This window comes from Galdieria sulphuraria (genome assembly GCF_000341285.1).
Source record: "Galdieria sulphuraria unplaced genomic scaffold scaf_90, whole genome shotgun sequence".
Classification (NCBI taxonomy): domain Eukaryota; phylum Rhodophyta; class Bangiophyceae; order Galdieriales; family Galdieriaceae; genus Galdieria; species Galdieria sulphuraria.
This window is the reverse complement of record NW_005178385.1, coordinates 1-12,778: the sequence shown is the minus strand read 5'-3', so window position 1 is coordinate 12,778 and position 12,778 is coordinate 1. Positions and strand designations below refer to the sequence as shown.

Sequence of the window (12,778 nt, the reverse complement as noted above, 5' to 3'; positions counted from 1 at the left end):
CATTTCACGACAGCTTAAACTCCTTTGTCTTTGCTCTCTTCTCGACAACGCTAATCTCAAATTTCCATACAAGAACAGAAGTGAAATAACAACAAGTGTTGCATAAAGTATATAAACTCCAAAGAGATAATAAAAGTTGTAAATACTAAAAAGAAACTACAGTCTACTTGGAACTCAGAGCACAGGAATCGACGGATTGTTCTAAAAGAAACATTTGCAGAGCTTAAAAAGAAACGTAGATAATAGAAATTCACTTGTCCACCTAAAACGAACGAAGAATTCGTTTTAGAAATTAAAGTCTGAAAAGTTTCACTAGCAAAGTTGAACCAGGTCCACAGACTTGACAACACTCACTGAGCCTTCCTGTCCATCCAACAATCAAACCATTGTGTTCATTTCTAATTGGATTGTTATGAGGAGGACCGCTTTGTATTCTCTCCTTTCACTGGAGATATATTATTTTAAGTGACTAGTGAGTTTTATGAAAGAATACATTCCACTTGGAGATATGTAAAAAGTTTCTGAAACAATAAATGTGCTAGATACAATCAATCTCACATCTCAGTATTGTTGTGAAACGAGAAGAACAGTGTCGTAACAAAGGTCCTCTCAACTCCCTAGCGACACTGTAGCCTTTTAACAGAGTTGAGTTTGATCAATCTTGTCTCTGCAAGGTAAATTTTAAACTACTTGTGACCCTATTTTGATAACAAATCAAGAACGGTTTTGCTACAACCAGTTTTTGACTCGTTCTCGATCTGAGAACCTTTCTTTGTTGGTCACTCAAAATTAAGGAAAACTGTTTAAAGGTGCAAAATGGTCATTTTCCAATTTCAATGACATTAACTCTGTTTGGCTTGCAATGTGAGAACCAGAACCTTTCCTTCTATGCAAATGACGCTCAAGGAGCAATCTTTGTTCGATTACGAGTTACAAAGAAGAATAAATCGTATACTCAACTCTAGAATTGGAAAGTATACAGAGGACAGGACAATAGTAAAAAACTGACCAAAGGTTGGGAATACTTTTGTCTATACACAAATTCGTACATAAACTACTTACGTCAAGGAGGATCGAACCTCAAACGATTCAAGGCTATTGGTTCGTTTTCCACGTAAAGAACTTTTTGAGAGTTTTAACTAGTATAACAACAGTAACAGTGGCGATGCTTTCGCCTCTCCATGCACATGTATTTCAAGATTCACCTTCTTTGTTACTTTGCAAAGAGGAGATGAAAGATTCTTATTTTTCCATTATTTCTACGTTTATATTCTTTTCTTTTCACTGGGAGACGAAATTGATCTAATACATTTAAAAGAACAAGACCTTTACCAGTTTGGATAATCACAATATCAATTTGACTCTGCACAATTTTATTCTGCTGAATAATGCAAAGTTGAAAGAGACATTTTCCTTCCTTTTAGAGCAATTTGGATAAAACTATATCTTTTCTTCTTTATGTTTGACTTGTCCCAAATGGAAATGAACGTTTCTTGTATATATAGACAGTTTGTTTATACAAAACTTTGAGTTGTCTTTGATTCTTGTTACAAATATCTAAAAAGAAGCCTCCACCATTGTACCCATCAGGTTATATTTCGCGAGAGTTTTCTGCCTAGTGTCTAACACGAATAACTTTTGTATTATGACTCATGCAACGAGCTGATGGATGAGAGAGTGGAAAAAGAGTAGGAGACGAGTGGAGCTAAACAAATCTTTCCTTGAATTTGCAGAGCTTTTAAAAGTTTTGTTTTCTTCGTACTGGAAGAAATAAGAGTTCGCTTGGAGTTATCCATGCCCTAAAGCAGCTTTGTGTTTTATATAGTTTGCTTTCTTATATATGTTCACAATTTGTGGTTTTTACAAAGTTCAAAGTTGATGGTACAAGAGAAGGCAGTGAAAACCTTTAAACCTAAACAGTCATGTTTACCTTCAAAAACATCTCAACTATATAGTCGACTACTTGGAAGAGACAATTCAACTATGATTTAAATGCTATGATGAAAAACGAGAAGAGAATCGATAGAATAGACTCAGTTGGACTGAATTGAACTTTTTTGAAAATAAGTTTTCTCTTAGCAGAATCCACAATATCAAATGTCACTATTGTCTGCAAGTATTTTCAGAGGAGAAACAGGAGTTGTTGACTCTTACAGAAATTGGATATTGAATATGCACTTGTGTGCAGGAGAATGATTCGATTAATACACTAGTGCAATCTTTCAAATATTTTGGAGATACCTTTAAACATGTTTCAAAACTAAAAGGTTTTCATTTAAGGCTACTTTTGGTGTCAATTTGCGATATTGCAGAGTTGTAGCAATGATTCAAAATGAATAGACTATACATACATACATGTTGAATACAACTAGAATGAAAAATATCCTTTCTTGTCCAAGTACTTAGTAAAGTGGTTACCGAAAGAATATCTCAAAATATTCTTCAAGTGTCTGCTATGTTGTCTTTCTAGTCTGTTGAAAAAAGACTAGTAACTCCTTTTACTATAATTCTCAAAGACTGAGACAGAAAAAGTTGTTTGTAGATTTCACTTGGACTGTCCTTCCTGTCTTTTGTTAACTGAATAGAAGAGAGTTTTCCTCGGTTTTAGAAAACAAACGAAGGGAATGGCAGCAAAAACTTGAGGCTTCAACTTGAGAACCTGCACTGCGGTCTTAAAAAGAGTTTTAGCTTCTTGAAATTCCATAAAAGTTTAGATTCCTTTCGTTTTTATGTGTTTTTTTCAAACTGCATTTCTAGCCTTAGAATTCATATAAATGGCTCCTACAAATATGAAACTTGTTGGATCCAAGAGAAAATATAGTTAAGGTAAGAACAAATACTAAAAAAAGTATTTAAGTTTGCAATTCAAACTCTATCTCAAAAGTACTAACAACACTATATATCCAAACTCTGTTTTAGTGAATTAGACTGAAAACTCACCGACTCTTAGATAGGGAAAGTAACCCGGTTGCAAAGATGATATTCGATCTAAAAAATTTCGTTTGACTATTAATAGTACAAGAGACATCTTAAATGATTCTACCCATGTGACAAACAGATAAAAAAAGTTTCTATTTCAGAAAGTCACTATTTACATAGGAGTTCTATTTATATTGCATTGCAAAGGACAACTTTGAGAGTGGAACATAATTGTTTCTAATTAGTCAAAGGAAACCATATCCAATCTTCAAGTATTGTCATTCCACAACAATCACTTGGCCGGTAACTTAGGAACTACAACGTCTTTCAGCCAAGAGTCATGTTGGGTAAAAGTTCTTCAATATGGAGTGGCTTTCAGTTGGAGAATTGTTGAAGCTTTCAAGTTGGTACACTACTCGACCTTGACTCAAGTATACAAGGCTTCTTCTTTAGTAAAACAATTTTTTGGCTCAGTCTTTTGCTCTTTTTTCAGCATCGATATGTGGAAAATGAACGGTTATGGTGACTACATTTGAAGCCTCAATTGATATTTTTAGATAAGACATATTCACAACTTGGTTAAAGTCGAACAAAGAATAGACAACTTGTGTAGCTATTACATCAAATGGCTTGTATTTAATGATAAGCCAGTATGACAATCTACATAATACTCTTCTCCAAATTCAATTAGATATTTTTGTATTTATAAACTATGCTACGACCAGTTCCACACGAACAGACTTTCCATTCATTGCAATTTCCTGTTCCCCACTATCTTTCGTCTGTAACTTACAAAAAGCTTGTATATCTTATTAGACATTTATATAGGAGTTTACTTATAGGATGGTGTGGAAGATAGAAGAAAAACTCTCTTACAGTATACAAGCCATAGAAATAGTACCCATCAATCTAATTCACCACAAAAACTCATAGAAACCTATTTCTTGTCTATAGTAAAAGAAAGTTTCAAGTTATGACAAGCAAGAAAATATTCCTGCATTCTCTCTATTGTCATTGTGAGTCTAGAAGTGTCAAAGAGATCATTTCTACCAATCACCAAATAAAGCAATCTCTCGAACAATAAAACATACACTCCTTCCAACTCCTTTGTCCTCTTCCAAGTTTTTTGTTCTTAGCTTCTTTGAAAGTTTTTCGGTCATTGATTTAATCATTAGTTGTGAATTGATTTCGGATTGGCGGTGGCGTGTAAAATGAGTTTGAACGAACCGTTGATAGATAGAAAAGAAGATGTTTATTCTATTCTTCGAACTTATTACGACCAGTTTTCTTCAGCTGGGGGAAAATTAGATCTTTTACGTCCTGCAGCTTGCTTTTCCCCTCAGGTCTTTGGAGCTGGCAAGAGTTTTGTTGGAGAAAATTTTTTAGAGTTTTTAAAAAAATTCGCCGACGAAGAAGAAGAGCAGACGAAGACGGAGGTTTTCAACAAGAGCTCATCGGGAAAAGTTGATTTGAAAATTTTTTCTTGGAAACACTTTGCGGAAAACACTTTGTCAGTTTGCTTTCAATTAGAAGAGAGCTTTTCTCGTGCTCCTTTTCCAAGGTTTCTAGAGGCTTTGATGTATAATATAATTTTGAACGCTTACCGACAAAATGGTAAAGATACGGACGCTCTTCAGATGGCTCAGAGGATGGTAAAGAAATTCGATACTGTAGGAGCTATTGATTATCTTCTCGAACAATTTGAGAAACAATATTTATTTTTGATGATAGACGAACTTAGTCATCTGAGTGACCTCACCAAATACTATAGTGAACTTACCATGAAACAGTTTGTCGAGTCTGACCCAAAATATGTACCTTTTCGGAATTTCTTCCGCATTCTACGTAGTTTTTTGATTACAGGGAAGGTAATTGTCTATTTGGCAGGTCGAACTGCCGAAATCTCAGCCCCCCTGTCTGATACTCGCTCCAGTAGTGTCACCCTCCATATGTTGCGGTTGAATCCCTTTAATCTCCATGATATTAACGAATATATTGAGCTGGCAACTTATGATGGAAAGTCCTTGAAGGACTGGCTATTGCCCTCAGTTGATGTACGACATCGATTCGTAGAATTGTTGAAAAAGAAGACAGGAGGTATTCCGTTGATTGTAAGGAATACTTTACTAGCCCTAGTAGGGAAACTTGCAAACTTATCTCAACCTGTTATCAACAATGACAATATGGAACCCTTATTAGATAGAATCTTTCGCTTGGTACTACTAGAGTCGGTGACGATTATTATTCCGGAGATACCTGATTCCGCAACCCTTCTTCGATATCAATTTGTCCTTTTGAATTATCTGCTCGGAACAATTTTTCCAATTAACTTTATAGTTACTCTATGTGGAACGAAAACTTATTTGATGGACTTGGTTGCAACTTTTGGGTTTTATTCTGAAAATTGTGGAACTGACGGGATTGATTTGGGCACTAAGTTTAAGATTGGTTGTTGTGAATTTATATTGAGAGCTCATAGCAACTATAACTTTTTCCGTGAGGCTACTGAACTCTTTCGTTTATCTCCGTTTAGTTATATTCCCGACACTTCAACAGCAAAAGGAGTCTTCTTTGAATTTGTATTTATGAAGATCTTTCGTTTTCGCTTATTAACTTTTCTTCATTCTAATTCCTGGCCTATTGTGCATTCTGCTATTCCAGGAATTTTCCAGGGTTCTTTTATTGAACAGGACAGTGTTTCTTATTCTATGGAATCTGCAAAATCTTATGATATACCCATCTTGAGAGATGTCTCTGGTTCATTTTCTGACCATTATGGAGAATTTTTACAACATTGTGGTATTTTTGTTCCAAAAGATGGCAATTCGAGTGGTCCTGATGTATATGTTGTATTCCATAATGGACAAACACGTTATGTTGTTGGATTTTCATTTACATTTTATCACAAAACTGAATTTTCGAAGAGAGATATTGAGTGAGGAAGGAGAGCAGATTTTTTCTTTCGGTTATTTTCCGTTTTTATTGACGTACTCCTTCTTCTTTTCATGTTTGTTTTTATTTTGTTTGTGGTAAGTTTGTGCTCGTTATGGTCGATCTGTAGGTTTCTCTGTTGAAGAACATAATATTGTTGAGGATGCAAGTTATTTGGTTACTGAACATTCTTCTACGGGTCAACTTTGAATGAAAGTAGTCGATCATGTCTGCAGTTGGTAGTTGTTTCCCAAAGGAACCTTGAACGGTTTTTGGGAATAGATAATGTCGATATTTTGAGGAAAATTGGGAAAGCAAACCGAGAAGAGTTCAGTAAAGACTTTTCAGTATGGTGTAAAACTGTCTTTGAGTCGATGTCCAATGAATATGTTTCATCTTTGGAAGCTGCGCAGTCAAATGTTATTTCAAGAGTGGCTCGACATATGGGATGGAGAATAAATGATGAGAATCGTATGCGAATGGAAGGTTTTCAAAGTTCTATACAACTGGAAAAAGATAAAACAAGAAGAGAACAAGTATCGAGTGGTATAAATACACATTTTGACTGGAAAGAGTTTCTTTGCAAGTCTGCGTTATTACCGGAAGAAGTTGCCACTCGTTATGCTTTGACATTTCCTCGTATATTTGGAGATAATCCTCAAGTGATTCGAAGAAAGTCACTAGAGTTGATGGGTATACCAGAGCAATACATTCAAAAAATTCTAAGAGCTGCAGTATTATTGAAAGAAAACACAGAAATGAAAGAATAATCAGCTGCTTTCAAATTTGTGTTATTGAGGGACATTCTTTTTAGAACATAGAGTGGAAAGTGGGAGAGGGAGGAGAGAAGAAGTTCTTTGTGCTTTTATTCTAATTGAAGCTTACAACAACAAAGCTTATCTCTGTTTGTAAGCTTTTATATTTTTCCATGAAAACGGACGAATAAAACTATGTTTTTTGTGTTGAAAAACGCTGGTTGAGTTTAACTAAAAAGAGAGGATGTGTGCACTCAATCTTCGAACTCATTGTTGTTTGGCTGGCAGCGTAAAGACACAAGCTTGTCAATTATGCAAATTGGTCAGCTTTTGAATACTTGAACGAGCAAGTTGAGAACATAAGTTTGATTGACTAAGAATTTGCTTGCTCTGTTTGTGGTTTCTATGCATGGAATGATCCAGAAACTACTTCGTCGTTATTATACCTAGAATCTTTAGTTTTTTCACTATTTATTGCAAATATGCGTCGAGTAACTTCTACTTGTATCTAGCAATGCCAAGGACATATATGTGGTTTGTTCCTTTTTGGACATCTTCTCAAGTTTACTTTTTCTTTCAAATTTTAGAATCTGCATATTCTTATGAATATATCCAATGGTTTTTCTCTTGTTGCAAAGTGAGCAAGTCATCATAGTCTCGTGAATGATGTTTGAAAAGTTGAGAATTTGGATGGAAGAATATTGTTGCAGCATATATACATATGAGGACCATGTTATGTTTATAAAAAAAATGACAGATTATCTATAAATAAATAAATGCAGTACTGAATAAAAATGACATGTTGGTTCAGGGAGACTATAGAAGAATAAAGATTCTCTCTCGATCAATGCCTTATTCGAACCTTCCTATGCATTCTAGATAGCAACACTCTTGAGACCGTCATGCGTTTTGAATCACAATTTGAAAGTTACAGCAAACACCGATTCTTCTGATGAATTTGAAGAGGGAAATGTATTCAAAAATGGCCTTGACAATTGAGAAGCAGAAGAGTCCAAGGCCAACTATGATATCTAGTGAAGCTGCCTCAAGGGGAGGTAAGTGGTAAAAGTTTCAAAGACTAGTGATAGTCAATGTAATTGAATCCTTGTTCAGCTATTGTTGAACAGCCTTGACAAAATAGTCTTCCATAGACGGGACTATAAGGGATTCTTCGAGTAGTACGTGATATGATATAATGAGAACCTTTGACAGACAACTTTGCTCTGCACGGTGGAATACTTGAATTTACTTTCAAGGCACCACTTTCAACTCAATACAACAACCTTGTCGATGAATTGCGCTACTGTTATGACAGGCAACCTTTGCGAAGTTTCACTGCATCTAATATTATTATTCTAGTCAAAAGTGAACACAAGAGTTTGACTAGCAGAGACATGTGTCAACAAGAATAAAGGTCCTCAAATCGACCAAGGAACTTCTTGCAATTGAAGACGATTCCTTTTTACTTAAAGTCGTTAAGGAATTGGTTGCTGAATTCAAGTTCTTTCTTGAGGCTCTATCACCAGAATTAAAAGAGAATATACTGTTAGGACACAATTTGTGACCAAGCTTTATGGAATCCTCAAGATTTCTAAACTCGAAAGAAAAATGCTGGTTGAACTCAACTTGTTTTTGCACTTGCATCGACAAGTATGTGTTTTGTTGTCGTTTCTTCACAATCAGTTTCCTTGGTCAACATTGATTCCTTTTGTATTCTATAATATCAAAAATTTAAAAACACCTATTTCTCTTTACACTTGGCTTCTCTTTTCATAGAATCCTAAAAAGCAGTATAAAAAAACGTGCGGCACTTGGGGTTCCCGAGTGATCCCTCACCTCAGTACTAACCAAGCCTGAGGGCGCTTAGCTTCTGAATTCGAAATGGGTTCAGGCGCATGTGCCACTAGTATGGCCGTACGTGTTTGAAAGAGTTGTTAAATACTATTTATACAAATGGACATTGTTTCATACAAGTAATTGCAAAGAAAAGAATCCAGTGTGAGAAACAGTAAATATTGTAATGTGAATAGTTTTTTATGCAAACACAAGTTGCAATTTTTTTATATAACCAAAGCGTTTCTCATTATATCATTTGAGAAAGAAGTTCTGTACAACGTCCATTCAAAATTAACTTGAACCTTACTAAAGGCCATTCCAAAGTTTATAACATTGATAAAACTACTTCTTTTTTGAATAGAAATTTCGTCACGATATACTAGAAACGTTTCTATAATATAAAAAAAGTGTATATTGGGTTTTGATAAATAGCCATCTTCCGTTATTGATACTATAAAAAGGTATATTTCGAGTATCAACTGATCGCAATAAATTTTGCAAATAATAGGAGAATATGGTGACCTCGGCATTTCCTCCTTTTAGCTGTGACTGCATTTAGAAACATGTAATTGTCATGGGACCCATCGCCTACTTGTCTGCCAAGTGGATGCAAGCGGCATTGAATTTCCAAAATTAGTAACAATTCTGTGATTATCCAGATTACGTCTAATCAAATGAAACGTCAGCATCGATGCTTTAAATAGCTTTGTGAAATAAAAACTTTAAGCGTATATTGCTATTCTTCTTTTTTGTGTCTCCAATATTTTTTTTGACAAACATGAAGAGATATCTTTGTTTATATTTCTCTGTTATGCTTGTAATAGCTTTAGCAGTTAGTTTTGCAATGGCAGATACAAATACATTTTCTTCTTCCTTTTCCTCTGGAAATGGAGAAGCTTCAGGATTCTCCTCTTCAACTGATGGAAAGCAATCCTCCGCATCCAACTCCCAAGTCGATTCTACTGGAAATGGTTCTGCTGCTTCTGAAGATTCCAGCTCTACTACTTCTCAAGGCACCTCTAGTTCATCCATATCTTCTTCTGTAGGCTCTGCCGACGCCAAAGGTATTACAGCAGGTAACAATGGTAAGAGTTCAACAGCAGCTGGTTCTAGTGCGTCTTCCAGTCAAGATGGTGCTGCAATAAGTTCAAGTGGTTCAACCAGTTTTGATAAGAATATTAGTGGAGTGAACTTTCAAGGTTCACAAACCACTACTTCATCTTCCTCTTTTGGAAGTGGACAAGGGGTTTCTGCTTCTGATAGTAATACTCCTAATACAAGTTCAGAAAGCACTACAGGAACAAGTGGCAACGCTGCGGCAAAAGACTCCTCAAGTAGCACTTCTGGACCTAGCGGAGTGACAAGTAGTACAAATGCCAGTGCTAAAAGTGGCTCTAGTGGTTCAGCAGCAGCACAAGGAACTGCCAAAGCTTCTACAAACTTGAGCTGTGTTTGGCAGTACAAAGAAAAGTGTTTACCTTGTGCTCACATTGAGAACGATGTTTGTAAATGTTACTGGAATGTATCGGATCAATGTATATGTACGAGTTTAACTTGTGCAAAGCCTTTGTTTCAAGCAAGTTTGGAATCCAGTGCCACCGCATCTTCAAGTGATGGTGGTTCTTCTAGTGCAGGAGCCAATGCTGCTTCCAGTCAGTTGGGTGGCGGTGCCAAGTCTCAAGCACTAGGTTCAAGTACAGGGTCAGGCTCCGTCAGTGCTTTGAGCCAAGCGCAAAGTATTTTGGATCAGGCAGAAGGCAGTGTTCAAAGTCAAGGTTCTAGTTCCAATGGAGGAGACTTTGGTTCACTTTCTGGTAGTTTCTTTCGCCAAGGTATCCAAGTGACAGCTACTTCCAATAGCTCTGAGTCTTGTTCTACTGTTGGTCCTTTTCAACTTGACTCTGTACGTTTTTCTTTTCTAAACACTGCTGATGGAATGGTTTTTCTGCAAATTTGTAGCACGGCATAAGTTGCCTTTTGTTTATAGTAATTTTTTTTTAAAAAAAATTGGAGCGACTTTGAAAAAGTTGACTTGGAAAAAAAAATTGGTTTCACTTCTTTTGGGTATGGTTTCGAGTGTTTGTCAAAGGTAGCAACTGCAATCACTACAAATCTTTGTTTGCTTCGAGGAAATTGCAGTTAGTCGCTGACAGGAGTAAGGTTAAGCAGAGCAGGTCAATAAAATCAGTCCACTTGTACAACTTTGATAAAAATGTCGTCAATTATACTTGGGAGACATCAATAACATAAAAAAAAAAGATTCTCATGAAATATTCCCAACGTAATATCTTCTCAACCTCTTCCAAGACAGTAAGGAACGACTCATGAATCAAAAGAAATTCAACCAACTTTGATAGCTATTGACTTTACAACCAAAGAACTGCTCTTCAAAATCAAAACTACTTCAACTTTTAATAAAAGAACTTCTTATCTCAAATGGCTTCTCGTGTTTAAGATTTTCTCAAGTAACTCGAGGCTAATGATTGGACAGTGAGACATACACAGTCCAAGATTCCAAAGTATTACAACTGAGGGGACACAAAATCAATTAAACTATTTCAATGGAACATATGTGGAAAATTTTCATGAAAAAAAGCATCAGCCAAGCCACACTTGCAATAGAGAAGAACCTCGATCACGCAAGCTTGTTTGGCAATTGTAGAACTTTTCTTCAGATTCGAATGATTCTTGACAATCAAACGTTCACAAGGGAAATACATTATAGCCATTGATAGGCAATTTCTCAAGATGAATACCTTGATCTTTCCAGTGCTTTAAATAGTACTATTTTTGCGATTGCCATCCTTGTATAAAATTTTATTGTCTTTCATTGAACCGAGTTGGATAAATTGAAGAAAACTTGCTGATAAACTTACAAGATTGAACTAACTTGGACTTTTGATTTCATCTTCATTTACCTGATAACTAAAAAAAATGTGGCACTTGAAAAGGCAATTTGAATTCAGAGTCTTTTGAGGATTTGGGTAATTTGTATAAAGCACACAGTGCACACTTCAAGAATTTCGTGACCTTCTCTTTCAACGCTGTTCATTCTGTGACAACTTAGAAAATAGAATGTCAATTAAAGGTTTTTCTAGTAACGTTGGTTGCAACTAGAACACAAATTTTAACAGAATGGAAAGCATTTGTCCAATTTGCACTAGAGTTATGAAATCAAACCTTTGCCTCGGTTATTGGTAATACAGAGTAAAAAGAAGAAGAAGACAATTTTTCAACTTTTGAAAGATTTGCACAGATAGTTTTCACTCTTACCAAGTTTCTCAAAGTGCTTCCAGTTGATAAAATATTGAGCATTTCTAGTTGTTGAGAAGATAATATTTTGTCAATGAGTGCAATTCTTCCTATGAGAAAAGTCTCGATAAAGATATGCTGTCAACCCTCAATCTCATGAGATTCTTCTTTGAAGATCCAATAGCTTAAAAGAAACCTTTGTATATTTCCAAGATACTGTAAAATCTTTTTAAAGTCCATGAGAAACAGAAAAAGAGGGTGGAGAATGTCAAGTGATCAAAAGATTTTTGTTTTTGATGAATATAGATATGTAATATGGTTAGGTTGTTTGATTTCAATACAACGGATCATGATTGCATGAAGAATGCTTCTCTTCAACATGTCTCATATATTTCATTGGATGATTGTGAGGTTTTTCAAGGACAGGCTTAAAGCATCATGAATGAGAGATCCATTCACTCATAAGTACAAAAAGGAAGCCTTTAAGTGCAGCCAACTATTTCCATCTATCCTTAAGAAACATGTGCATATATTAAATGATCCAACTTTAAGGATTGAGTCCAAAATAAAGTTCAAGTGTCGAGGTAATAGAAGATATCGTCGAGTAGCGATGAAAAGAAACCACCATAATAACTATCTCAAAACTGCTACAAAAATGAAGGAAGCTTTACAGAATGTTGATTTGTGCATTTTTTAAATCATAAAACTCCACCGTTACCTATTTGCCAATAGTGTTTATAGAAAGAGATTATGATAAAGATTGACATTTCAAAGCAACAACATCGTACAGTATATTTTTTTAGATCAATTTCTATATTCAATAGGAAGATAAAAACGATTCACCATTCGAACGGTTGAATCCTTGTATTGAGTATGATTTCTTTTCACATGTGTCTCATTTGGGCTTGAATGACATTTTGAATACTCACAGACCACCATCTTTAAGAACAACAAAAGTCAATAAGATGAAATGGAAAGTCATTCAGTCTATTTGTTTTGAAGGAATGCCAACTAGCTCATTTCTAGTATAGACTGATCTTTGTGTGCTTACAATGGCTTATCGAGTTGTGAATGAAATAAAGATT

At 35.4% G+C, this 12,778-nt stretch overlaps 3 protein-coding genes and 1 non-coding gene across 4 annotated transcripts; 3 read left to right on the top strand and 1 right to left on the bottom strand.

Annotated features, from left to right (window-relative positions):
- Positions 1 to 4,038: 4,038 nt before the first annotated feature.
- On the top strand, positions 4,039 to 5,903 carry Gasu_61360 (archaeal ATPase). Its single transcript, XM_005702685.1, has one exon. The coding sequence runs from the start codon at positions 4,131 to 4,133 to the stop codon at positions 5,856 to 5,858; it is 1,728 nt and encodes a 575-aa protein (XP_005702742.1). The 5' UTR covers positions 4,039 to 4,130; the 3' UTR covers positions 5,859 to 5,903.
- A 155-nt stretch (positions 5,904 to 6,058) lies between these two features.
- Gasu_61350 (archaeal ATPase) lies at positions 6,059 to 6,812 on the top strand. The gene is made up of 2 exons (XM_005702684.1): positions 6,059 to 6,089; positions 6,133 to 6,812. The coding sequence occupies exons 1-2, from the start codon at positions 6,077 to 6,079 to the stop codon at positions 6,618 to 6,620; spliced, it is 501 nt and encodes a 166-aa protein (XP_005702741.1). The 5' UTR covers positions 6,059 to 6,076; the 3' UTR covers positions 6,621 to 6,812.
- A 1,592-nt stretch (positions 6,813 to 8,404) lies between these two features.
- On the bottom strand, positions 8,405 to 8,521 carry Gasu_nc0091. Its single transcript, XR_009833496.1, has one exon. It is a non-coding gene; the product is annotated as a 5S ribosomal RNA (ribosomal RNA).
- Positions 8,522 to 9,178: 657 nt separating this feature from the next.
- Positions 9,179 to 10,875, top strand: Gasu_61340 (uncharacterized protein). The gene has a single exon (XM_005702683.1). It carries the CDS (start codon positions 9,220 to 9,222, stop codon positions 10,408 to 10,410), a length of 1,191 nt encoding a protein of 396 aa, XP_005702740.1. The 5' UTR covers positions 9,179 to 9,219; the 3' UTR covers positions 10,411 to 10,875.
- Positions 10,876 to 12,778: the final 1,903 nt, after the last annotated feature.

Bases quoted from the DNA above. Each gene is read 5' to 3' on its own strand.
- Gasu_61360 (XM_005702685.1), top strand. From the start codon at position 4,131: ATGAGTTTGAACGAACCGTTGATAGATAGAAAAGAAGATGTTTATTCT.
- Gasu_61340 (XM_005702683.1), top strand. From the start codon at position 9,220: ATGAAGAGATATCTTTGTTTATATTTCTCTGTTATGCTTGTAATAGCT.